The following is a 24080-nucleotide window of genomic DNA, read 5'->3' as shown; positions in this document are numbered from 1 at the left end:
TGTTTCCTGAGGCATGCATATGTCGAGTACACGTAGAGGCTAGAAAGATTCTGCTGTCAGAACGAAGCTTCCTTGGAGCATTAGCAACAGGAGAGCTCACAGCCCTTGGCTTCACTTAGACAGGAGCTATCGTGCTTAAGGACATCCCACGCCCCTAACATATTAAGCTCGGGACGCAGTGCTACTCATGTTGTGCGCAATTTAATTTGGACAAGCAGAAAGGGCATACTTTTCATAAGGATCCCAGAATTTATTGTTAGTGTGATTAATCCCTTTACAGTCCAGTCAAACTCGAACCGTTGGGGTAATGCTACCATTCAGAATCCACATCAAGACGGCGAAGTGAACTGTCTTGCTTGGAAAAGCAGAACTAGCACCTCCTTTTCACACGGAGCAACGTCCCTCTGGTTAGGAGGGCTGCCTCGGTTGGTCGGCTGGCACACCGACCAACGGAGCTGCCATGGCCCTGTCTCCTGCAACGTCTCCGAAGGACTTAGTAAATTAAACATTTGACCCATTAAAAACCTAAACTACTCAGCTACCACAGAACAACTAATCTGCCCCAGCCCTCTTCTTTAATCAATCACTTGTAGGCACTAACTTCTGGGGAGAAAAGCAGGATAAACGACTCTCCTGCATGCTGGCAGGCTGAGGTTTGAACCTCCCCGATTACACCTCTTCTTCAGCAGGACTGAAAACCTCATGCTCTTCCCGGACACGTCCGCCTTGCCCTTCGCTGCTATGTGACAGGTTGAAAGACTGATAAGGAGCCTGGAAAGCTCCAGGAACTGCAGCCTTGCTTTTCCTGCTCCCAGCTCTGCTCTCCTTGTGTGAATTCCCCTCCCTATGGTTTGAACATTATTTCTGGCCCTAGCACTGAGTCCACGAGACCAGCTCCAAAATCTTGCCAAGGAATAAGTCTACCATACAGATTTAAGGTCCTAAACGTTCTTGATTCAGGGGTACTTCTCCTAGGCCAAGGGATTTCACCTGCAAGGTGTGCAGCAACGGCCCGGACGTCAACAAGGGGAAGAGTTGGCAACATGAGCCACTTCTCCGAACCCAAGAACTCAGCCGCAGCCTTGTCAGGTTTATTTTTTTAAGAACAAGAGCCAATGCCTTGGCTACTGCTTGAAGCCTCTTCCAGGTGATTGCGAGAGCGTTAGCCAGGAGCACTTGGATGCCAGGTCTCATGTTAATTAACTGCTGTTACTGCTGCTACAAAGAGCAGTCTGGAACAGGAAGACCTAGCTCTTGCGGCTGTTCGAGACAAAAATTCGAAAGGAAAGGACCTCCCAGGTTCTTCTTGCTGTGGGCTCAGTCTGCAGAGGGTTGAAGACCCCAGAAATCAAGTCAAGACAGAGGCTTTTTTCCTTGGCTCGCAACCTACACGTCCGTCTCTATCCGGAGCCGCTCCATCCGGCGGACGTTGCATTCCACAGCCAGGCGGCTGGTGATCTGCCGAGCGCAGGACTGGGGAAACCAGCCCCTTTCACCATCTCTGAGCCTCTCACCCCAGCACCAGCCTAGGAGAAGAAAGGAGCTCTTTTAATTCAGTGAGGAAGAGTAACAGCTGCTGGGACCGAGTACGGACGGAGATCGCTACAAGGCTCCCGTTCTCAGGGAGATGCCAGCTAGAGGCGTCCAGTTCTGCTGTAGTGTTTATGATGGAGATTACTGACTCACTTCTGAGGTCTCTGGTGGTGACCACCAGGTACAGGAACACAGGCCTCACCCTTCTGGGGTCCAACTAGCAAGGACTTTGGCAGCTGTCACCGGCTCCCATGCTGGCATCAGCTCAGCCAGCCTTCCTACTCCTGCTGTCACCAGCCAGGCCAAGCAGCAGCCCCCAGGCAGGGGCACAGACCTTGCTAACTGCTACAGCTTCATGGAAGCTCCTGAAAGTTGCTCAAATGACAGTTCATTGGGACCCCCTTCACCAGGTGTGGGCATAAGGCCAAGCCTTCTCCCGGCAGAGCTCCCGGCTCGCTGACACTTACCGTCCTCTCCACCCAGGACCAGGACAACGTCTGCCTGCTGTAGAGAAATCTCATCCGTTTGTTTAGCCAGGTAGGCCTGGGTTATCTCCACTTGGCTCAGGTCTGCAGAGAACAGCGGAAGGCAGGGACCGAGTGAGACTCCCCGCAGTAAGCCACAGGTCAGCGCGAGTGGGAAGTGCGCCGGAGCACTCTGCCCTGGCCGGGCAGCCCTGCAACCACCCTTCAGCCACACCGCCCAGCAGCTTCGCGGGGCTCCCGGCCACCGCGCCGGGGTGAGGAGGGCTGCCGCCCCTTGCACAGCAGCGCGCCAGCGCTGCTCGCCGGAGCTGCTCCCCAACCGATGCTCTCCGTTCCCTTTCTGCCCCCTTCCCCGCATCTCTCCCTTCGTTGCCTCCAAGCACGCGGGAAGCAGAATCTCTGCTTACTGATGGTCTAATGCCCTCCTAGAGTTCTGGCTTTGTCTTCTAGCAAATGCATGCAGGGCTTACGATGACTGAGGAAAAGTCTGTGAGGCAATTCCTAACTAGCAAGGGAAGGCCAACTAGCTAGTACCCGCAGCCCTCTTACTTGCCACCACATGTGCACACCTTCCCCAGACTGGAACAGTGAAGAAATGTGAGATTAGTCCATCCAAGACTGTGAAGGATTCGGACTCAAAGCAGAAAGCTGTATGACCCTTGTGTATCCAGTAAATACGCAGGCTCTGGTGTACCTACTAATGCCCCCAAAGCAAGGCCTGGGTGGTCCTCGCATAGCTTACTTCCTCTAGGAGTGGTGTCAGGCTTTTCCTTCTCTCTGTGCATCAGTGCAGCAATCCACCGGGCCCGGTCGCTCCTGGCAAAGAGAAAGCCCACATTACAGAGAAAGCCACAGCAACTTAGCACGGACGCTGCTGGCAGTGGTTGGGAACCTCCTAGCAGGACAAAGTCCTTCAAGGAAAGCTGGACCGAACAGCCATCAGGCTCAGTGTTCGAGTCTCTGGCCACATAAAGATGCTTCATGTGCAGTACACATAGCCACGCTGCTTAATTTGCACAGGGGAAGCATTATAAATTGCTTGGAAATCTAGAAGAGAGAGAAATAGAGCAAGGGAAGACACTCGTGCAGGTTCCTCTTGCTGGGTTAAGGAGGGGAGAGAGGGACAGGGTGCTTGACAGAAGCCTCCTCGGCACCTTCCAGTGCATGGTTTTATCCAGCAAGCAAGAAAATGCACCTGGTTAAATCCCCTGCCCCAGGGAAGCCCCAGGACCACTCACAGAGTCTCTGCCGACAGGACAATCTCCTCTCGCCCGCTCTCGCTGTTCTTTTCCATGACCACTCTGAAGAGGTGCCCGCCTGCTGCGCCGCGGGCTGGGCCGCTTGGCCCTGCTTTGGCAGGAGGAGGGGAAGGTGGGTCCATATTCTCTATTTTCTCCACTGTTACCTGATCCAGCGTGGCATAGTTCATTACGATGTAGCTCTCCTCACTGCAGCAAAGACAGGATTAGCACTTCAGCCACGCGCACACTCCGAGTGGATATTCTGCTGGGACACCATCTTCCTCCCGGCACTGGCTAAAGAGCAGCTGGGCTCAACCCACCTCCTGTTCTCTTGTTACTTAGCCTTGAAGTTCCAGCTGGTTCTTCCTAGCAGTTTTATCCCGGGAGCACAAAATACTGAGGTCTGTGACCTTTGTCAAACCCCTGGTCTTGATCCTCCCACCTTTCCCCTTAGGCCAGTTTTCCAGGTTGACGTTGAACAGCTGTGGAGCTGGGTGCTTCCCTTCTGACCAAAAAGAAGCACTTGAATAAAGACCACAACAGGGAAGTCTTGGGAATTTCTTATGCTACACACTGCCTGGGAAACTTGAGGTTTTAACCCATCCAGTACTCAAGTGTTAGAGCTCTACTTTAGGTCTGAGGGGACGCCAGCTCTTTGGGGACTCAAGTCGCTTACTACAGCCTGACCATCTCCAGCAAATCTCCCAGTTTATCATCTGCTACCAGCTGGAAGCGCTTCTGCGCACGAGGAAAGTGATGCATTAATCCCCCGACATCCCTTCCAGGGATCAGAGGCACACGCGTGACGCTGCCAGAAGGCTGCCGTGGTTTAGGTTGTTTTACTGCATGGCCCCCCTTGGCTTTGCACCCATGTCACGAGGCGGTGAGACGAGCACCTGTCCCGCTGCCATTTCAATCACACCAACCAGCGATGGGAGGGAGGCTACTGGCTTGTCATGCTCGGTCCCGCTTGTAATGAGTATCTACAGCTCTGGTGGATCAGAGCTCTCCACCGAGGCACAAAATCCCGGGCAGGTTGTGTCCAACCAGCTCATGGGATAGGAAGAGGTATCCCTGAGTCTTACCTTTTCTTCTTGGTTATGATTAGGACATCGTTGAACAGAAAGAGGTAGCAAACTCTGCCAGAGCCTTTGCGGAAGATTCCTGCCTCTTCTGAAAGGAGCTGGTAGAGTTCCCCTCTCTTCAACAGCCAGCGGGAAGCAGAAATCAACGGAAAAGGCTGAAACGGATCCAGAGGAAGCCTAAATTAGTGCTGCTCTAACCAGAGGCAAGCCAGATCAAGTCAAGCAGCTGTATCTAAACTCACGACAGGTTCCAGGGTCAGTCTGGATGGAAACATTACGGACTTTGAAGCAACAGGAGCCGTTCTAGAATGCTGCCAACGTCTGACCATTTTTAAAGAGAGACAAACTTCTCTATTTGTCTGGACCAACACAGCCGTTGCAGTCATTACTGCCAATTAGGCGACATAAATAAAACCTCCTCTTGTCAGGAGGCAAGTGCCGTTTTCACTACCGGCATCCAAGAGACGAAGGTATGGATTCAGGCAGACGAGGAAGTGGAGAGTCTCGAGGGAGACTAGACCGTCCTGGACTACTCTACTGCACTCTCCAGTCTGGCAGGGGAAATGCCCAGAAATTTGTATTTAGCTAGAACTCTGGGCAAAAATGGTCAACTTGGGCACGACAACAGTGATGCTAAAAGCGTTAAATGAAAGCTCTTTTGTCAGAGCCAGACCAGAGTTAGCTGGTCAAGCTTCTCTGGAAGGGTTCCCACAACAGGCCCAACAACCTGACAGCACACCCCAGAGGACTTTCTCCCTACTCCCTTATGCCCTCACCTTCATTTTGCCGAACTCGAGCTGCTTCTGCAAGGTGTACATCTGCTCTGTCCTCTCCATAGCACGAGCTCCCTCGTTGCAGCTCTTCACCAGCTAGGAATGAAGAACACCAAGAGGCGAATGCCACAAGGCTCAGACACAGAGGACAACCTTTCCTCTGCACAACCTCTAACCCAGGAAAGGGCCGTCAGGCGTCAGCTGGTTGAGCGGGGAGCTCGTGCATTTTGTCCACCTGCAGGATGAGCGAGCAGGACAACCGCAGGCAGCAGGAGCCCACTGCCACGAGTCCGTCTTTAGGGAGACGATCTGAAGCCACTGCCACCACCCCAGAGGCAGCAGTAATCTGCCGTGGCCTGTCACCGTGAACGATAACCGGACAGGAAAGCAGCCGGAGATGAGACAACCGGAGAATGACAGCGTAAGATTCAAAACTGTCGCCGCTGCCGGGGCTCCTTCTCTCCGCTATCCTTCCCGCTTTGCTTTCCTCACTGCCTCTGCCTAAAGCGCCGAAAGACGGGCTGCAGCCGTCCGCTGTCGCCTCGAGGGGAGGTTCTGACGTAGGGAGAGCACTACCGGAGAAGGGGACAGCGAGGGCGAGGACGGACAAAGGACGGGCCAAAAAGAGAGGAAAGAATGATGAAGGGGAAAAAAAACCAAGATCAAGTGGAGGAAAACAAGCAAGGGAGAAGATGTGTGCACCCAACAGCTACTTGGAGCAGAAAAACCTCAAGCGAACCAACACGAAAAGGAGAATTAAGAGGGCAGAATGGCAGGTTTGGGACCGGAGTACCGAACCTGTGCCCCGAAAGGAGCAAAGGTGGAGAGCGGGCAGCTGTGCCTCACCTTGCTGATGGCTTTCAGCGCTCTGGTGGCAGCTCCGTACGCTGCAGTGCATGCTTTTGTTTTTTGACAGAGAGTCTAGAATTTCAAGATAACGTGCTTTAGTGGCATTGCAAGACAGGGCAACTGCGCGTCAACTGCTTCCTTCTGACTTAAGGACGCGACAAACTCGCGAGGCGTTCCCGGCTGGGCACTCAAAGGAAGCGCTGGCAGTGCTGGGAGCTGCGAGCTTGCGGCATCCCACCCTCATCACCCAGGTGCCCAACGCACCGGGGGGTGGGGGGAGGGCACAGTAGAGCCTTATGGCTGGGCAGTCTTCTGCCCAAGGCTGCGTCCTAATCCAGCACCATCCACTCAAGTAATGGAGCAGCGTTAGTTACAAAGATTCAAGCTACGCATCTGACGTCCACATGAAGAAGAGACCACAGCAGATCCCTCAGTTTGGATCTAAAACCTGATAGAAGCTCAGGTCAGTACCCCAGCTTCAGCTCGCAGAGGGATGGGAGCAGAACGCCGTCCTGGGCTCAGCAGGCAGACGAAGGGAGTAACACAGCTACCCTCCTGGAGCTGCCAAGGCAGGCCACTGCGCGGCTTACTTACATCTAACAGCAGAGGAAGCCGTGTTACCCTCTGCATAGGGAGAATGAGAAACGAGATCACTGGCAGGCCTCCACACTCTGGCTTCCTTTCAATTTGTTTCAAGGCCTCTTTAAATGTGGGGTTTGTGGCTCTGGAACAGGACAAGAAACCTCCATTAGGCCTGCTCTTCCGTCACCAAGACCTTGCAGAAGACTTGCACATACGAGACGTTCAGCGCAGCTAAGGCAGGACCTCTGGTGTTCAACGGCAGTCAGCTGAGTTCAGAGCACACAGCCGGCGCTGTGCACGGGCGGATGCTGAGGGACCGATCCACCAGCAGGTAACAGAAACGTAACCAGAGATGCTAAGCCCTCCAAAAGGCAGGCAAAGCCATTCACGTACCAACAGATGGCACAAACTCGACGTGTGTCACCAGTGTGATCTGGAGAGGACCAGCCTTCGTAGGTGCCGCTAACACACCCCATCCCCGATACCGACCTTGGCAAGAGCCAATTCACAGCAAAGCTCTCCCACAGGACTTCAGTACGGAGTAGCACTACCTCCGCTTGTCCCCTTCCCTCACCCTTGTTGCAGCCCAACACGTCTAGCTTCGCCCTTCACAGGCATCTCACTTACGCCTGGAAGCTGACCTACGCTCACGCCTCCATCAGAAGGGAAACAGCACTTCCTCAGGAAAAAGGCAGCCACCACAAGAGTGGGCCGCAGGCAACTCACGGTCCTGTCTACCCTGACTGCAGTAACTCTGCGTCACTGTGAAAAGCTCGTATTTCCTGTGAAAGCAACTCATTAAAGAGCCCAAGGCCTCAGCACACAGCAGTACTCACAGCAGCTTCTGAAGCGTCCTCTGCTGATAGACTTCATTGGAGCAGTAGCTGATGTAAGGACTGAAGTGGTTTGTGGCGTGTTCTTCCACGATGTCGCTGATGTCAGGAATTAGGAGGCTTTCCTGGTGTCGCTTTTCTAAGTCTTCAAAGAAGCTACAGAGAGAATTTCAAACAATCTCACTGCATGACTGGCTAGGGCCAGATGTCCTGGACTGACAGGTTTAACAATGCTCCCACCGCAAGTTTTCCTAGTTTGACCACTGCTGACGGGCAGAAACGCTCCGCAGAACGTGCTGCAGTGACAGACTGGGAACCCAGCTGTGTCACCTGCGTTCCCCTTTGGGTCTCCCCACACCAGTTTTCCCATGAAATAGCTGGGAACGCCCGTGTCAACCAAGATGAAGCTGGAAGATGCCACTTACGAAACACTGCCCGGCTTCACCTTAGCAACTTTTGGATCCTTCTTTCACAAGAGTGCCTTAATCCCTTCCACCATGTGGAGCCTGGCATGTTCTTGGTCCCACAGAAACGACACGACTGCAGCACTCAAGAGTCTTCCCTACCGTTTTCCATTCATTTTCCTCCACCACCCACGGCAACGTGACCTCCAGAGCGGTCACGTTTGTGTTGCCAAACACAAAGGTCAATTCTGGAACTAGGATAATACTTTGCATAAATGCCAACAATTTCTGAGGAAGCAAAGATTTGTGGGTAGCAAAAATTTTCGAGGTTATGAGTTAAAGATAGGGTTGTACAACTGTGGCTAACAGGCCAGAGCAATATTTAAGCTGCAAAGCTCAGGGTTTTGGCAAAAGAGAGAAACAGACTGGAGTGAACTTTCCCTATAGAAAAGTCTCCATTTGGACTACCCCAGGATGGCAAATGTTCCTGAAGCAGAATAATTCCTGGAATTATTTACTTTAAAACGGTATCTCCATCCTGGGAGCTATTCCCAAGTGGCTGAAAAGCTGGTTTGACAACAGCTGTTTAAATTTCTCCACATGCACCGCAGTCCATAGCCTGGCAGGGCTGAGACGCTGCACGCGAGACCCGCACCTTCCCCCCGCCGCCCACGGCAGCGGCGGTCTCCTCCTGGGCCTACTGACCAAGCAAGCCACCACGGGACCCGCCAGACGCACAGAAATGCATGAAGTTTGCATCATCCCGCTGAGGACACAGCTGTAGGGGGTTTGGGAAAGCAGCTTCTGCCCTGCTCCCACGTCAAGGTAGCTCTGTCTCTGACTACAGCACTGATCCGCTTCTCTTATTTATTTATCCACCTAAGTAACATCTCAAGATGCTGATCAGGTTCAAGAAAGCTCCTCCACTGGCAAACTCCATCAGATCCTTCTTCCCAGGACAAGTGAATAACGTGGCTGGAGCAGGAGGGTTTGCACACGTGAGGCAGAGAGCCAGGAGCAGCAATTCTGCCTGCCAAACGCCTTTCCGCTTCAACCAAACACGGTGCAGCTTTTGGCAAACCCGCGGACCCACCGCCTTGGACACCACCTTGCAGACCAGCGGCCCCCAGCCGCGGGAAGCTGCAAGCCCCCCGCCGCGGCGGCTCTCGCGCCGTGCTGCGGCGCAGCCTCCGCTCCGCCCGCGTTCGCCCTCCCGCCCCAGCGCTCGCTCCCGAGGGCTCCGCTCCGCACGGCGCGCCGCCGGGCCGCCCAGCGCCCTCGGAGGGGCTCGCGAGCAGGGCGCGCGCCGGGGCGGCGCGGGGAGCTCCGGCACTCGCCTCGCGCTGGCCGCCAGGACGTCGCCGACGTTGGAGAAGAGGTGGTGGTGCTCCGTCTGAGTCATGGTCTCCCGCAGCTCCTCCGACCTCAGGAAGTGGCTCGCCAGGACGCTCAGGCTGTGCAGGTAGGAGTACTCGGAGGTGATGATCTCAAACATCGCCTGAGAAAACGCAAGGCGGCGAGGACGACCGCGGCGAACCGTTAGCGCTGGCAAAAGCGGGCGGCGAGCTGCAACCCGCTACGTCGCACGGGAAGGGCCGCTGCTCCCGCAGCTCCGCGCCCCCGGCCGGCGCCGCGGGCACGGCCCCCGCCCCGCGCCGCCCCTCACCTCCTGCCTCTTGCGCTCCTCCGCGGATATGCTCTGCAGGACGCCCGCTTCCCGCACCTGCGGCCGGAGGAGCGCGGCGGTCAGCGGGCGCGAGGGGCCCCTCCGGCTAGGCAGCCTCGGGGCTCTGCCCGGCCGGGGGGCTCTGCCCCCCGCCGCGGGCCGCCTGCGCCCCCGTGGCTGGCGCCCCTGAGATTTTACACTCGCGGGGCTCCGGTCCTGTCCTTTCCACGGAGCAACCCCCCCCCAAAGTGCAACGAGGGTCGCTCCAGGACGGGGCGAGCAGAGAGGCACCCGCCAAGGGCGGCCGAGGCTGGCAGGGGCCTCTGGCGCTCGCCCGGTCCACCCGCCCCGCGCAGGCAGGGCCCCCCAGCGCACGCGGCGCGGGGTCCCGTCCCGGCGCGCCTCGGACGCCTCCGGGGACGGACGCGCCGCCCCGCCGGCGCCGCGGCCGCCCCGCTCCCGCTCCCGCTCCCGCTCCCACCTCGGGCAGCTGGCTCCAGGTGACCTGGGCCGGGCGGTAGCTCCGCACCACGATCGCGGCGTCGGGAGGCGACGGCTCTCCCGGCACGGGCTCCTCCAGCAAATCCTCGTCTGACTCGTGGCCGACGGAGTTCAGCCCTCGCTCTCGGATCTCCTGGTACAGCCGGGGCTCTGCGGGGGACGAGGCAAGCCGGAGGTCGGGCGAGCCTCCCCCAGGCCCAGCCTCGCTTCCCGTCCCGCCGCCTCCTCGCCGCGCCGGGCACGCGGCCGCCGCGCTCGCGCCGACCGCTGCCGGGCGCCGGCACCCGCAGCGAAGAAACCCGGGACGCGCCAGGGGCCCAGGAGGAGCAGGAGCAGGAGCAACCACCGGTGCAGGCACGCGCGGGCCCACACTGCCCCGCGCGCCGGGGCAGCCGGCGAGCCGACGCTCCGGGAGGACGGGGGGAGCGGCACTCACGGTCCTTGAACGAGCCGCCGCGCTTCTGCACTCGCTTCCGCCCGAGGGGTCTCTGCAAGGGGGGGAGAAGACGCCCGGCTCGCTGGAGCGGCGAGCGGCCCGCGGGCCGCCGCAGCCCCCGCGGCTCTCGGAGCCCGGCGGACGCGGCGGCGGGACGCAGAGCCGGGCGAGCGCAGGGCAAAGCCGCGCCGGCCCCGCGCACGGGCAGGGGGCAGAGCTTTACCGGACCGCTCAGGACACCCAGCTTCGAGGGTCTCCCCAGGCCACGCACCCCCGGGGGCAAACATGCCCTGGCTGCAGCTGCTGCGCGCTGCCGCCCTGGGAGGCATCTACCGCCTTTAACAGAGGGGCGACGTCACCTACGTGCCCGCTGGGCAAATATTGCTGATTTTTGCCTGCGCTTTTGTTTGCCCTGCTGAAGTGATTCAGCTTTCACCTCGTGCTATCCCGGTCACGATCAAAGCAGCCTCGCGGTTACTCCGCCGCCTTTCACGTAGGCGTATCTCGCTCGCGGACTTTGCTCGCGCCGAGGCTGCTTCTCCCCGGGCCGGCTTCGCCGCCGCCCGCGCCCCGACCCGGGGCGGCCAGCTACGCCCCGCGCCAGCGCCGCGCCAGCTGCCGCCGCGGGGCCGCGAGCCCTCCACGGAGGTGCTCTGCAGGATGCCCGGGCTCAGCAGGCCCCTCCGCAAGGGACGGTACCGAAGGGACGCGCTGCAGATGCCCCGGGAGCGGCTCGCGGCCGGGGAGCGCCTGCCCGCGCCAGGGCCGGCACGCCGCTGCCCACCTTGTGTCTGCCCGGGCTGCGGGCCGGCGGGGCGCTCCCCTCCTCCGGCACCGGCTTCAGCGCGGTGGCGGCGCCGAGGGGCTCCGCGCCCAGGCCCCTCATGGCTGCGCGGTACGACATGTTCCTCAGGTTGCGCTTGAGAGCCCCTCCAAAGTCATCGTCCACCTCCGCCTCCGCCTCCGGGGAGGCGCTGGGGACAGAGGCCCTCTTCGGGTCGGGGCCCAGGGGCTCCTTACTCGACCCCGCTGCCCCAGGGCTCTGGTGCCGGGAGGGAGTCTTGGTCCTGGTGGAGACAGCCAAGCTTTTGGGGATGAGCTGCTGGGTTCCCACCTTCAGCGCCGCCGGGCTCTCCGTGCTCAGGACGACGCGGCGGGGCTCCGACGCGGCGGGAGAGCTCGCTGCCGAGCACGAAGCGCCGTCCAGCGCCGTGCCGGAGCCGATCTTCCCTGCGGGGGAGGTCGGAGGCGGGGGCACCCGCAGCTCCGGGTGGCATCGGTACTCCGGGAAAAAGGTCTCGTCGTCGTCAGCGCTGCCAGGGGGGCTCCGAGACATGGCGGCAGCGCAGGGAACCAGGACGCTGCTGAGAAAGAAACGGACAACGGGAAAGTCCTCTCGCACCGCAGCAGCTACGTTTCGGCACGGCCAGCGCACCGGCTCGCCCTGGGAACTCCCGAGCCGGCCAGCGTCCCCGCGCACATCCCCGCAGCGAGTACGTGCTCCGCTCCCCTCCCTGCCAGCCTTTCCCAGGACGAAGGGCCTCCCTTCACCCCTGCGCTCCTCCAAGCTCCTTCCAGCTCAGGCGCTGAGTGCAGCGGTTTTGAGCCCGAATGACTCAAAGAAATCCGGAACAGGGTGGACTAACACGCGTTTGTCCTTATCTGCTTTCACGGCGCGCTATATGCAAACGGAGGCGACGTGAAGGCACCTGTGCGTCGCTTCCCCTCCTTGCCCAACACTCACGGCTGGCGACTTCACCAAGCGCTAACTAACTTCTGCCTAAAGGACGCGCCGGGGCCGTGCGAGGGCTGGGGGTGCCCAGCTTCCAGCACCGCGAGCCCCGACGCAGGCGCCTCCAGCCCGCGGGCCCGTCGCACCCGGGCGCGCACTTCTCCCGGCTCTGGCCTCCCCGCGGCCGTGGGAACAGCGCTCCAGCCGCCCCGCGCCACCAGCTCGCTCTCGCCTTGCTGGTTTCTGGGCTCTCCGCGGCGCCCGCTGGGTTTTCCGGGGAGACGCGCTGAAAATCCCGGCGCGCAGCGTGCCGCGAGCCCCCCGCGGGCAGCGCAAACTCCGCCCGGGCGGGCTTGGCTCGCCCCCCCCCCCGCGCCCCGCGCCCCGCGCCGCAGAGGCGGTGCACGGCGCTGCCCGCCCTGCGCGGTGCTGCGCGGCGCGGCGCTGCGCGGGCGGGGAGGCCGCTCCGCCCCGCCGCCCCCCGAGCCCTTCCCTGCCCAAGGCCGCGGCTTCCTGCCGGCAGGAGCCCCGGGAAGCGCGGCTGGGCGGCCGCTCGGGAACACGCGCAGCGCCGCGCAGCGCCGCGCAGCGCAGCGCCGCGCAGCGCCTCCAGCGCGCCCGCCCGCGGGGCCCCGCGCCGCCGCCGCCCCCCGAGCCCCGCACGTACCGGCGCCCTGGGAGCCCCGCGCCGCCGGGCCGGGCCGGGCCGGGCCGGGCCGGGGCTGCGCTGCGCTGCGCCGCGCCGCGCGGCCGCTCCGCCTCCGGGCGCGGGCAGCGGCGGCCCCGCGCATGGGCCGCCCCTTGCGCACCGCCCCTCGGCCCGGCCCTGATCGGGAGGAAGCGGAAACTCATTGGAAACTCAGATTTTCTTTTTATTATTATTATTTTGCCGCTTCTTGACGTTTTCTCAAGAAGCTGTTGCCAGACTTCTCGCGCAGCCTCCCTCGTCGGGGGTCCCCTCGCCGGGGGTCCCCTCGCTGGGGGGCCCCTCGCCAGGGGTCCCCTCGCCAGGGGTCCCCTCGCCGGGGGTCCCCTCGCCGGGGGTCCCCTCACCGGGCCACGGGCATTGGAGGGGCGTTTAACACCATTAGCCCTTGTGGCTGTAAGGGGCGGCCAAGAGGCGGCCAAGGGCGGCCAAGAGGCGGCCAAGGGCGGCCAAGGGGTGGCCAAGGGGCGGCCAAGGGGAGGCTAAGGGGCGGCCAAGAGGCGGCCAAGGGGCAGCCAAGGGGCGGCCAAGGGTGGCCAAGGGGCAGCCAAGGGGCGCAGCGCAGCCCTGCACGACGCCGGGCCCTCGAGCCCTCCGGGCAGCCAGGCGCGACAGCGCGCCGGGAGCAGAGCTCTCCTCGACCGCCCCTTCATGTCCTCCCCCCACTGCGACCGCCCGAAGAACGGAGCCTTTTTCTCCCCGGTTTATGGCGAGTCCCGAGCGCTTTCCGGATGACGAAGCCCCCTTGCCCACAGCGCTCCCTCGGCTCCCCCGTTCCCGTCTCCGCGGCCTGCTGCCCGTCGCCCTGCTGCCGCGGCTCTCTGCTCCGACGGGCGCTCTCCCTCCCGGCAGGGCTAGCATGGAGAAAGGCTGCCAGCCCGGCCGCCGCGGAGGGTCTCCCCTCGGGAGCTCCGCGGGGCCGGAGCCCTTCCCCGGGGACGCGCCGCCAGGCTGCGCGCGGGCCGGCAGCGTTCGACCGCCCCGAGCGACGTCCCGAAGCACAGAGTGCTCGTCGGCCGTGTGCCGCGCCGCGTCGGGTCCGAGACCCGGCTTCGAAGCCGCTTCTGCCCCCCTGACCACTAGGTACTTCGCTAACTCGCAGCTCGGGCTTTGGAAGGAGACGTCCGAGACGTTTTCGGAGAGCGAAGGGCTTTGCGGGCGCCCCTTGGCCAAAGGGGAGGCGCGGGCTCGGCTCCCGGCGTCCCCCCGCGTCACGCCTCTGCCATCCGGCCCCCAAAAAAGCTCACGGGACCACTGCTTATAAAAGCACACAGGTTTATTGCATATCAATCTCATGTATAAATTCATTGTAGCATTGGAAAGATTACATTTGGTATACATTCCTATTCTACAGCATTAACCTCAAAATCAGCTTTTTCTATTCATTATTTTAAAGGAATTTCTCTACACAAGTACATTTGTCTTTTATCACAAGCATCAAAATGAAATTTGTAAAATCGCTTTTTTAATTATTTTCTACACTTCATATCTTTTATTTCATTATGCTCCCAACAAAGCGATTTCATATTAATTAATAACTGCCATCACTTTTTCTTTCTTTTTTTTTTTTTCTCCTTCCTTGGCAGTTCAAGGCTTCTAGCCTCGGACGCAAAATCTAATCACATATACAATAAGTGCATCTACGGAATTTTTTTCTTTTTAATAAAAATTTCACAAACAGACACAATAATGACTGCTAAACACAAGTCATGCACAGTTTACTTATAAACATAACAGAAGCAATATACAATCAAGAATGATATGGAACAAGCACCATCCTCTTTCTCAATGTTTTTTAAACATTATATGAAAACCAGACATTTACAATTGATTTAAAAAAACACTATACAGTTCTAAAGGAAAAAAAAAACTAAATCAAATCTGTATTGTAACAATGGGAAAAGGAATGACATAGGATGCCCAGATTTATGATTCTTGCAAGCACAATATATATATGTTTTAAATTACATCTTCTGCAGGCTGGAAATGACATCAGGGCAAAACATCTCCTGCTTTGAAGAGAGCAACGAGAATGTAAAATACATTGAGAGTTATCTTCAGAATTACTTTGTTCACATGTGAATTGCACGTTTGGAAATCAAAGCTGCCTTTTTTTTTCTTTTTTTCTTTCTTTTTCATTCTTCTTCCAAAAGTGGTAATAAGAATCAATGACAGAAGAAAGAGAAAAATAACCTTGGAATCATTCCAGGACATTTTAATCACAGTATCACTCCACACTACAGAGAAACAGCTTCATGGCTTCGTGAGACCACCCCCGACCGCCGTCCCGGAGCAGGGGTTTCGCCCGGCTCGGCCCGCCGCCTCGCCCCCGCGGCGCCGGCTCCCACGCCACGCCACGCCACGCCACGCCACGCCGCCGCCCCCTCCCTCCCCGCCACACGCACACACACAAAATACAGCACGTCAACATTGAATGCAAGTCAGTAGATTGGACCGGGCTGGGGGGGTCCAGTGCTTCGATGCTTAGAGTCTAAACACGCCGACGTCGTCGTGCAAGTGCCTCCAGGAACGCTTCGCCGCCAGCGAGGAAGGGGCGGTTTCCGCGGACGCCCGTCGAGAGTCCAAGCGCTGAGCAGGGCGGGAGCGGAAGATCCCCCGGGGCCGCCGGAGGGGCCGCGCGCGCCCGGGTCCCCGAGCGCGGCGCCCGGCGTCCTCGAGCGCCCGGCCGCCGCCCGCGCCCGGCGCGAGCTTCGCTCGCCTGCCGCGCTCTTTCTAGCCTCTACTCGCTGCCAACATTGCAAGCCTCGGGAAGCATCCTTCAAAACAAGCGACTGACTTCGTCTAGGAAAGCAAAACGAAACCTAAACGTCTGCTATGAGTTGCAATACATTTCAAGTGCAATTGAATGAGAGCTACAAGATAAATAGAAACTCAGTGAGGCCTTCTGTTTATTTATCTCAACTGCGGGAAAAGTAAAACTTGGAATCAGTGCTAAATTAGAGGAGTCGGGATCCTAAAACAGACACAGACGCTACCTAGAGGAACCGGGAGGAAAATTAACCGTCTTCGCAAAGACAAAAAGGAAGAGAGTAACTCCACGCGTTCAGACCCGCTACTCCGCGGCCCCGCTCCCGGGCTGGACGGCGCCCGCCCTGCCCGCGCGGCTCCCCCGGAGCAGCGCGGCTCCGGAGGGCAGCGCGGCTCCGGGGGGCAGCGCCGCGGCGGCCGAGCCCGGCGCCGGCACCGCGGGATCCCGGCGCCCCGCTGCCCGGCGAGCGGGGCAGAGGAGCGCAGGGCTCGCGCGCGGGCGGTCGCGCAGGGCCCGGCTGCCCTCGGTCAAGGCTTCTCCTCTTCTCCGACCGCCACAGGAAATAAATAGGACCCTTCGTCTGACTGCGACTGTCCCTCAAACGCAGAGGGAGCAAAACGCCCGGCTGCCTGGGAGCCGGGCAGCGGGAGGAGCAGGACGATCCGGGGGCGTTTGGCACGGCAGCAAAATCTTCCCGCTCCCTGGGTATCAGGCATACAACACACAACCTTAATTACACAATTTTGGTCCTTCACTACATACTTATATTAACATTATTTCTTCACAATCATGATACCTAATGCAAAAAATACTGTTAAGGAAGAAATAAAATAAGAAAAGAATTAGCAAAAAATTACAAGTTATATACAGATTAAAATAAATTCCATCCGGAGAAGAAACAACGCTCTTTTTGTTTTCGGTTGGCCCCCGTGGGAGTAATTTAAAGGCCAAGCGCCCGGGCCGGGCTGCGCTGGCGCGGCAGCGGGCAGATGTGCCGGGCCGGGACCGGTCCGGCTCCTGCTCAGAGCCCGGCTCCTTTAGACGTTGTCAGCTCTCGGGCTGCGTTTGGCCAAGAGCCTTGTGCAAATGCGTGAAACAGTCTGGGTTTCACTGACTGCTGAGCTCCGAGCCTTGGGCACTTTCACGGGCTGATGCAGAAAACCGACCAGGAAGGGTGTTTTTTTCCGGGAAAATGACTGATGCTGCCCATTTAGACTTTGTTCCTGGCGAACCAGAGACACCCAAGCACCTTCCCTCCCGGGCCACGCGGGGTGCACGGCGCGAACCCCCAGGCTCTCGCTCCCGACAGCGCCTGCACGTGATCCGAGCAGCTGCCTCCTGCGTTTCGGCACGCTGGGATTCGGCTCCGTGCCTGCTCTCTCCGTACCGGGCTAGCCCAGCAGCTGCCACTGCTCTTCTGCGTGCGAAGTCGGCAGAGACCCCGAGCATCTCCAGGATCTACGGGCTTATATACTGACCGCCGCGGGCAGCCGCTCTCAGACCAGCCATTAACCCCGGTCTGCAAGCAGTCTCCTCCAGCTACAACGCTTACCAGAAGCACACGCAGCCCTAAGCGTGCTGAAATCGATACGGAAAGTTCCTCTGGGCTTCACCGGCTGCGAACGGACCTTCGCGCAGAAGGCACGCGGACCTACCTGCCTTCGCTCACAGTCCGCGGCGCTTTTAATTTTTGTGATGCTGTAGCTAGAAAATTCTCAGGGCGTATATTGTAAACTCTACCTGTGCAGCCAATGTTGTTATTTGCAATAGATCTCCTGCCTTTCTAGTGCTCTGCGATTCATCTCCACCTGTAAAATCACTGCCGCAACGCTGGATTGTTATTACAAGGCGGAACAGCACAAACACCGCAGTGTTTCTGGAGACTGCTTTGCATCAGTAAAAAATGAGGAGACTGCGAGGCAACTCAGAGAGCCAGTACTGTTCTCAGCGCCGTGTCTGAATAGAGGTATTGCGCCTCTGAGGCTGCTGAAGCAAGGGGATTTGGACCTATTTAAACGATGGGGCAAATTACGACAGTGTCCTGTGCGTAAGCAGCCTCCCAGCAACCCGAACAGCTCCTGGAGCTGCAAGTTTCTGCCATAGTCCCCGGACCCCACCAACACAGACAGGCTATCACTGCAAAACCCTGGGAGGTAACTCAGAAGATACGTCTAAATTGCCCTTAAGGCCAGACCTGCCCACTCCACCTGCTTTCTTACACACAGCTACACCTTTTCAGGTCGGGGTTCAGCCACGGGAGCTCTCTGTCTGGGAAAAGTCCAAGCGTTTTCAGCAGTTTAGTCCCGAGGGCATTCAGGCCGGAGCGGGGCAGAGCGCGACCGCCCCACTCACCAGCAGACACCCCGAGCCCGGCTCTTCTGCAACACTCGGGACGCTCTGAGTCCAGCAGCAGCTTGAGCCGACAGCCGCTAACAGGGACGGAAAGCACTCCCAGCCTTGCAGCGTGGGCCCAGACCGAAGCGCATTCAGGTCACCGCCCACGACCGCGCACCACGTACTCGCATGGTACGTCAAAACCTCCAACCTCAGCAACGCTCCAGGCTGGAGATTTCTCCGTGGGGACACCGCGTAGAGCGTATCCCGACTGCATGCAGCGTGGGCTCCCAGCGAAGAGGCTTTGCGCTCTGCGGGCGTGTTTCGTTGGGAACAAAGGATAGGACGGTATTTCTGTGGGAGTACAGAATTTCAAGTGCTTTTAGAGGTCAATTAAATGGGGTGCGTTTACCTTTCCTTGGTGTAACTCCAGGGACTGCGACAGAATTGCACCAGGGATAGGTCACGCCCAGCTCTAGGTTTTTCCTTATTATTTCACTATTCAGCTGAATTGAAAGGCTAGGATACCAAATGGTTTCAAGCTTTCATTTATAGGCAAGCTCTACTGGCTCGGTGATACTGTCTTGTTATGTTAAAGGGGCCAATACTTGATTGCACCACTGCAATTCATGCCTTGTTTATGCTACTCTTAGACATTGTGAAATCCTAGGGTTGCATCAGGGTTATCCAGTTTGGGAGAGGTTCATGCTGATAAATTAGAAATGAGAACTGTGGATAGATAAAATTCAGGAGTTGTAGGTCAGATGCGACGGGTTTCTTTCCCAGCCAAAAGCCCAGACGACTCCCTGAGGCCCTCTCATCCATCTTCCGCTTGCTAGGATTTTTGCTAGGACAATTGCAGCACCACCGCCTCCTCGCTTGGACTCTGGCCAGTGCCTTGGTGACCTCTCAGAGGTGGTTGATGGGGTTAAAGGTCCCCGACTCTGAAGCTGCTCCTGCCATGTCCAACCAAGCACCCAGAGAGCTCTGGGAGGACGTGTGGAGGGGAGCGTTCTCAGACAGGGACAGCATCATTGCATAAGCCTGGAGGAAGAGAGCAACGCAGGGGACATGTGTGAGTACACACGCAGGGCAGTCTTTAATAAACTGTGCAAAGCACGACACCGTTTAACGACACAGGAAACGTACGACCGCCAGCATCCTTTGGCCTGGGCAAAGAACTTCGCCAGCAGGTCTAAATTTATGTCCACCTGCTAGGATGACTCCTGTCACTCACACTTCTCGGCATTCGCCGTGGAGTCCCAGGCAGCTGTCGGGCTAGCCGGGCAAGGCCGTAACTCCCCTCGCCCTCCCCAGGCCCAGTCCCTCCAGGGCGGCTCTGCAGCGAGCAGCCCGCCCCGGCACCTGGCTCCAGGCTCGCTGCTCTTGGGAGGCAGTGGCTACATGCAGAACGCCACGTGCTGCGTTTGTTGGAGGGTTTTTTGTAATACACGTAGAGATCAGCAAACGGCTAACCGCGGGAAAGGCCTGACCACGTGCCACGAAACTGGTGGAGCAATATCCAAACTCCCTGGAACGCAATGGGCAGATGCTGGCAGCAGGCTAACAGTCCTGACCCACTGCTCGGCATGAGCCCACAGGCACCTGCAGAAACCTGCACGTGGATATTTAAGAATACAGACATGAAACGCTCACTGGTATCGCCAGCGTGTTTGTACGTTCTTGCTGAGATCGTTCTACTGCTGCAGTGAAACACGTAACAACATCTGCTGAAAAAATGCATCGAGATTTCGGTTTTCTTTAAAATAACCTGCTTGCTTCTTTGCAATCTGGATGCTCTCCCTCTTCCAAGACCGCTCATCTTATACACCCTTTGCGTCCTTTCAGAGCGAGCAGGTGGTAACTTCATGTACTGGAGGCAAAAGCCAGCGAAATTGCAGCCTGTGATCTAAACCAGATGAGGACACAGTCCCCACCTCCCTGGCGAGCGCTAGCTGGTGCAATGTCTGCTCCTATTTTGCGGTTAAATTGAGGCTGTGTAGCCCGCTCCTTCGCACTGAGGTTGCACCCACCCAAACGTAATCTTTTGCAGGGCAAAAGACAAAGAGTACACATTCTTTTGTCTATTGTAGGTGAAATAAGAAGTGCCGAAAGAAGTACAGCTTGCGGACATGCAGGCGTCTAAAATTGCTTAAGGGAAAGCCACAAAGGGTGCTGTGCTGTGTGTTCACCTACCTGTTGTTTTATTATTGTACTCCCCGAGTTCGTTCGAATTATTCGAGTTACTTATCATTTAACCGCGACCACTCTATTGGTTCCAAAAATATATAAATAGAATAACCCCCTTCCCCTGAAGAAAGGTAAGGATAGGCTAGAACTAACAACGTGGCACAACTTTTAAAAGAGCAAGCTGTTCCTAGATAGTTAGTACAGTTGGCGTATTAGTAACAGGACACATACAAGAGTCAGGCAAGTAGCTTGTGTTTAAATTAGCTTCACCAGGAAAGAAGCCTTGTCCTACCTTCAAGCAGCCCCTTCCTGGCTTCAGTATTAGCACCTATTATGAAGCAGGACAAGAATTTCCCAAGTTATGGCTATCTTTCATCAAAAACCATGTTCTGCCTGTCAACTGCATTCAGCTACTGCGCTGCTGGACATTTAAAATAGATTTCATGACCAATTCCGTCGCTTGAAGGCTACAAAGGGACTCCAAGGCAGTGGCTCTACGCATCCCCAATATTAACTATAGTCAAACCTCTGCTAACACCTGAGCTGCCTACTTCTTCCTAAACATAGCAGCAGGGGTAATTATTCGGAAATGCCACCAAATTCTGTTGGAATGCCTTCCTTTGCGCTTGCCTCAATGGTACTATTCACACCGTCTGCTTTAGGCCACTTCAGGTAGTTAAGTTAGGTACAAAGTGGTACTCCGAAAGCAGAACCCCAGTTCCCCATGGAGCCAGTGATGACAGCTGGACAGTAACTCCGGGCACCTTTGTTAGACGCCTGAAGTTAAAGCTGGAAGGTTCCCTGAACTCCCTAAAACTGAAGACTGAACATTTCTGCTTAATGAAAAAGCAGAAAGCACAAAGAGGTCTAGCCTACACCTCCAGATTTTTCTCAGAACCCCAGGAGACGCTGAGATGTCTTTTCGAGGTTTCGTGGTAGGTCTGAACTGGTCTAGCTGACAAAGCAGAATTTCATTTTACGGACTGCTTTTAGAAACCAGGGGGATGAAGGAGGAAGTTCTCTAGACCTGCTGGACTGCAAGTCCAGAAAATACTAGTGTCTATTACACTTTTTATCGCCAGGTACAATTGTATGTATTCGCTGTTTCTGTGGACCAAATCTTGAGTTTCCTGGTAGACACCAATTGAAGATCTAGTCCAAAGTACAAATAAATAATAACCGTAACAACGTTTATACAGACAGATAAAAACAGACAGATGCTGCTGTCCCTCTATATAAGCATGCTCTCACAACAGAGGCTTAGTGAGAAGTTGAACTGGTGACCTAAAACTCATGTGCTCTCCGTTTCTTCTAAACTTCACTGTGGTTGCAACAAGGCATGGTTCACATAAGAGTCACTAATAACAGTCAGAACTCCAGCTCACTGGAAAGGCAAAATAAACCCTTAGCTAAAGGAGGCCAGCGGCTTGCTAATCCTATAGTACATGCTGGTGGCAAGCTAGAGAAAATGTTCTGTCAGATACCTACCTGGTTTTTAGCCTGCCTGTACAGAGTCTGTTTTATTGTCTCAGAGTCTAAGGTGGAATTAAACACATCTTTAACTTCAAATGCTTCCTCGGCTGCTTTGCGAAGATCCAGCCCCTTCCCAAAATGCGGCATCTGCTCCAAATCTAACAAGCCGGCTTCGTCCTCCTCAATACACCTGTACCAATGACCAGGGGAAGGGGGTTGACCTGTTGTTAGCTCATCTCGCCGTTCACAATCTAGCCAATGTGAGTGTTGCTAACTCAGCGCCTGCATGCACATACCACGGGGATCTCACAAGCCACATGCGTGAAACGATACACAGACAAACAAGAAAATGACACAAAATGCAGGAGCAAAGAAAAAGTGAGGGCGTGATTATGCACATACAAGCATTAGTGCTATATTTGCTTGCGGTTCAGTGTGGTTATAATTCACTTTGGTCTTCTACGGGGAGATGTCCAAATGCTGTCCACTCCTTGAAATGTCTGACACCTGACCGGTGTCTAAAGCAAGCTGCTGTACCATATTCTCCTTGAGTTGCAGTGAAAGTAGTGATGCACTGAGATGAAAGGCATCGTGACACACTTGTTATGAATACTAGTTGGCAACTGAGGCAAAAAGTATAGGCTAAGCCTATACTATGAGCAACAAATTTTAATTTGAAATGGCTCTAGGCATGGCATGACTTCATGCAAAACTTGTCTTTTTTTTCCCAGAGCTCTAAGAATCCACTTGAAGACAACAACATTTTCCTACAGCTAAAATGGGTAGAGCAGTACCAAACAGCTCGCATACATACACCCTCCCTTTGCCCTGACCTCTCTTTTGGAGACAAACACACGATCCACTGAATGGTGGTACTCTGAAAAAGCTGTTTTCTAATTTGCTCTAGCCGTTCTCCTGACACAAACTTTTCAAGTCTTGGATATACATGTTATCACAGATTGTCGTGCAGTCCGAGCCTTTTTGGGTCCCCGGCCATGGTGAAAATGGAATCTCTCAAGTGAATGCTTAAATCAAACGGGAGGTATGATTAATGGGTTGGAAAATAAAACAGTAGCACTCACAATCTACCACCGACACGGTCACAAGTCTGACCCCTCTCTGACTTTGCAAAGGCAACAGCCCACCTCACCTTCGGGTGTGGTCAAAGCTCATGGTGAGAGATGTGGGCTCTTCATCCTCTTCATCCTCAAATGCTCCTCGGGGCTCTGTGGTGGGCGATACTGTTTCATCCTGTGACTTCCCTGTCAGGCTGTCATCATCTTCCTCTTCCAGTTCTTCATCTTCATCATCCACATCTTCTGTTTTCTCATTCGCTAATCCATGACACTGGGAATTGCCATCAATATCCTGGATTTCTGGCCTGAAATATTGGGCCAAAGGGGAAGAAAAAAAAGGAGGGGGGAAGATGCCAAATGAGTGAAGTCATGCATTTCTACTGTAATGCAAGGCTTAGTTCACTTTACACATGTGCACGTATACATGCACAAAGACACATACATATGTGCATACACATTTGGTTTAAACAGCACGGAGGAGGGAAACGGATGTTTTTTAGCCAGTTAAAAGTGAGCCTTTGCCGTGTCTAAGGGCCAACGTGCTAGTCAAGTATATTCCAGCCCAAAAGCCTTTTAAACTAGAGTTTTGCCTAGTCTGGATTTAAGTAACACATTTTCATCTCTTAAAACGTAACGTCCGTGGGACACAGGGCTTTTCTTTCCCCCCACCCAACTGCGTTCCAACAATGTCCCTGCAAGCAAGCACAAAGCAGCAGCTTCCTCGCTGCGTAATCTAACAGCCAGCCTAAATTCTCTGTGGCACCACTTCTCCCAGCCGCACCAGCCTGCACCTAAGGGTCCCTAAGAGGCTAGCGGCTTCAAATTAGGGGAAGAGAACGCGAGCGTGATCGCCAGCGGAATGGGCTTTGAAGACTGCACGATGCCACCAGGTGGCATAAGCCGAGCTTAGCATCAGCACCATTTTACACGTCCGCGTGTCCCAGCCCTCTTCCTTTTCCTTAGGTGGACGGCATCATTCTGTAGATTTCTCATACTTGCGTTTTAGACTTAAGCCGTAGTTTTGGCATTAAATAGCTATTTGTGAAAACAAGAGAGCAGCAGGAATGTAATTACAACCGGCCCTAGAATAAAATGACATTCGTACAACCCAGAATATCCCACTGGGTTCGTGGGCAGATAAAATATCACTCCGTCAAAATAAGGTTTTAAAAATGAAGGGGAAACTCAGATGTTTCCCAAGCCCTGGATCTTGTCACTTACTCTAAGTACTTCAGCAGCATGTTTGTTTTAGAGAATTGTGACGGATTTTTTTAAGGTGGAGGTCCACGGTTGGCTCTTCCTCTGGATTAATTTCCCCAGGCTGCTGAGAGTTCCAGCCCTTGCCTGTCTTTTTTCTCTACATCACGCAATGTCAAGAGATTCCTAATTTCCCCCAGGAAATTCTGGCAAA

At 56.1% G+C, this 24080-nt stretch overlaps 2 protein-coding genes across 12 annotated transcripts in view; both read right to left on the bottom strand.

Annotated features, from left to right (window-relative positions):
* Positions 1-185: 185 nt before the first annotated feature.
* On the bottom strand, positions 186-12831 carry ARHGEF16 (Rho guanine nucleotide exchange factor 16). Of its 5 annotated transcripts, none has more exons than XM_062593589.1 (15): positions 12788-12831; positions 11173-11752; positions 10389-10440; positions 9933-10102; positions 9452-9508; positions 9123-9283; positions 7385-7537; positions 6561-6690; positions 5964-6038; positions 5121-5213; positions 4345-4499; positions 3257-3466; positions 2761-2834; positions 2001-2102; positions 186-1526 (listed from the first exon to the last, which is right to left on the bottom strand). In XM_062593589.1, exons 2-15 carry the CDS (start codon positions 11722-11724, stop codon positions 1387-1389), a joined length of 2124 nt encoding a protein of 707 aa, XP_062449573.1. In that variant the 5' UTR covers positions 11725-11752; positions 12788-12831; the 3' UTR covers positions 186-1386. The 5 variants fall into 5 exon arrangements, with proteins under 5 accessions (XP_062449573.1, XP_062449574.1, XP_062449576.1 ...); XM_062593590.1 differs by having other exon boundaries at positions 6588-6690; XM_062593592.1 differs by lacking the exon at positions 5964-6038.
* Positions 12832-16117: 3286 nt separating this feature from the next.
* PRDM16 (PR/SET domain 16) overlaps positions 16118-24080 on the bottom strand; it is a 332665-nt gene continuing 324702 nt past the window's right edge. For 6 of the 7 annotated variants that reach the window (XM_062593645.1, XM_062593646.1, XM_062593647.1 and 3 more), the window contains 2 exons: positions 22744-22974; positions 16118-18974 (listed from right to left, as the gene is read on the bottom strand). In XM_062593645.1, coding sequence (XP_062449629.1) covers positions 18962-18974; positions 22744-22974 — 244 coding nt within the window. In that variant the 3' untranslated portion in view covers positions 16118-18961. Of the gene's footprint in view, positions 18975-21608; positions 21784-22743; positions 22975-24080 lie in introns of all 7 variants that reach the window. The other variant, XM_062593651.1, reaches the window with a different exon arrangement.

The sequence above is a fragment of the Rhea pennata genome, chromosome 22 (genome assembly GCF_028389875.1).
Source record: "Rhea pennata isolate bPtePen1 chromosome 22, bPtePen1.pri, whole genome shotgun sequence".
Classification (NCBI taxonomy): Eukaryota; Metazoa; Chordata; class Aves; order Rheiformes; family Rheidae; genus Rhea; species Rhea pennata.
This window is presented reverse-complemented; position numbering and strand designations above follow the sequence as displayed.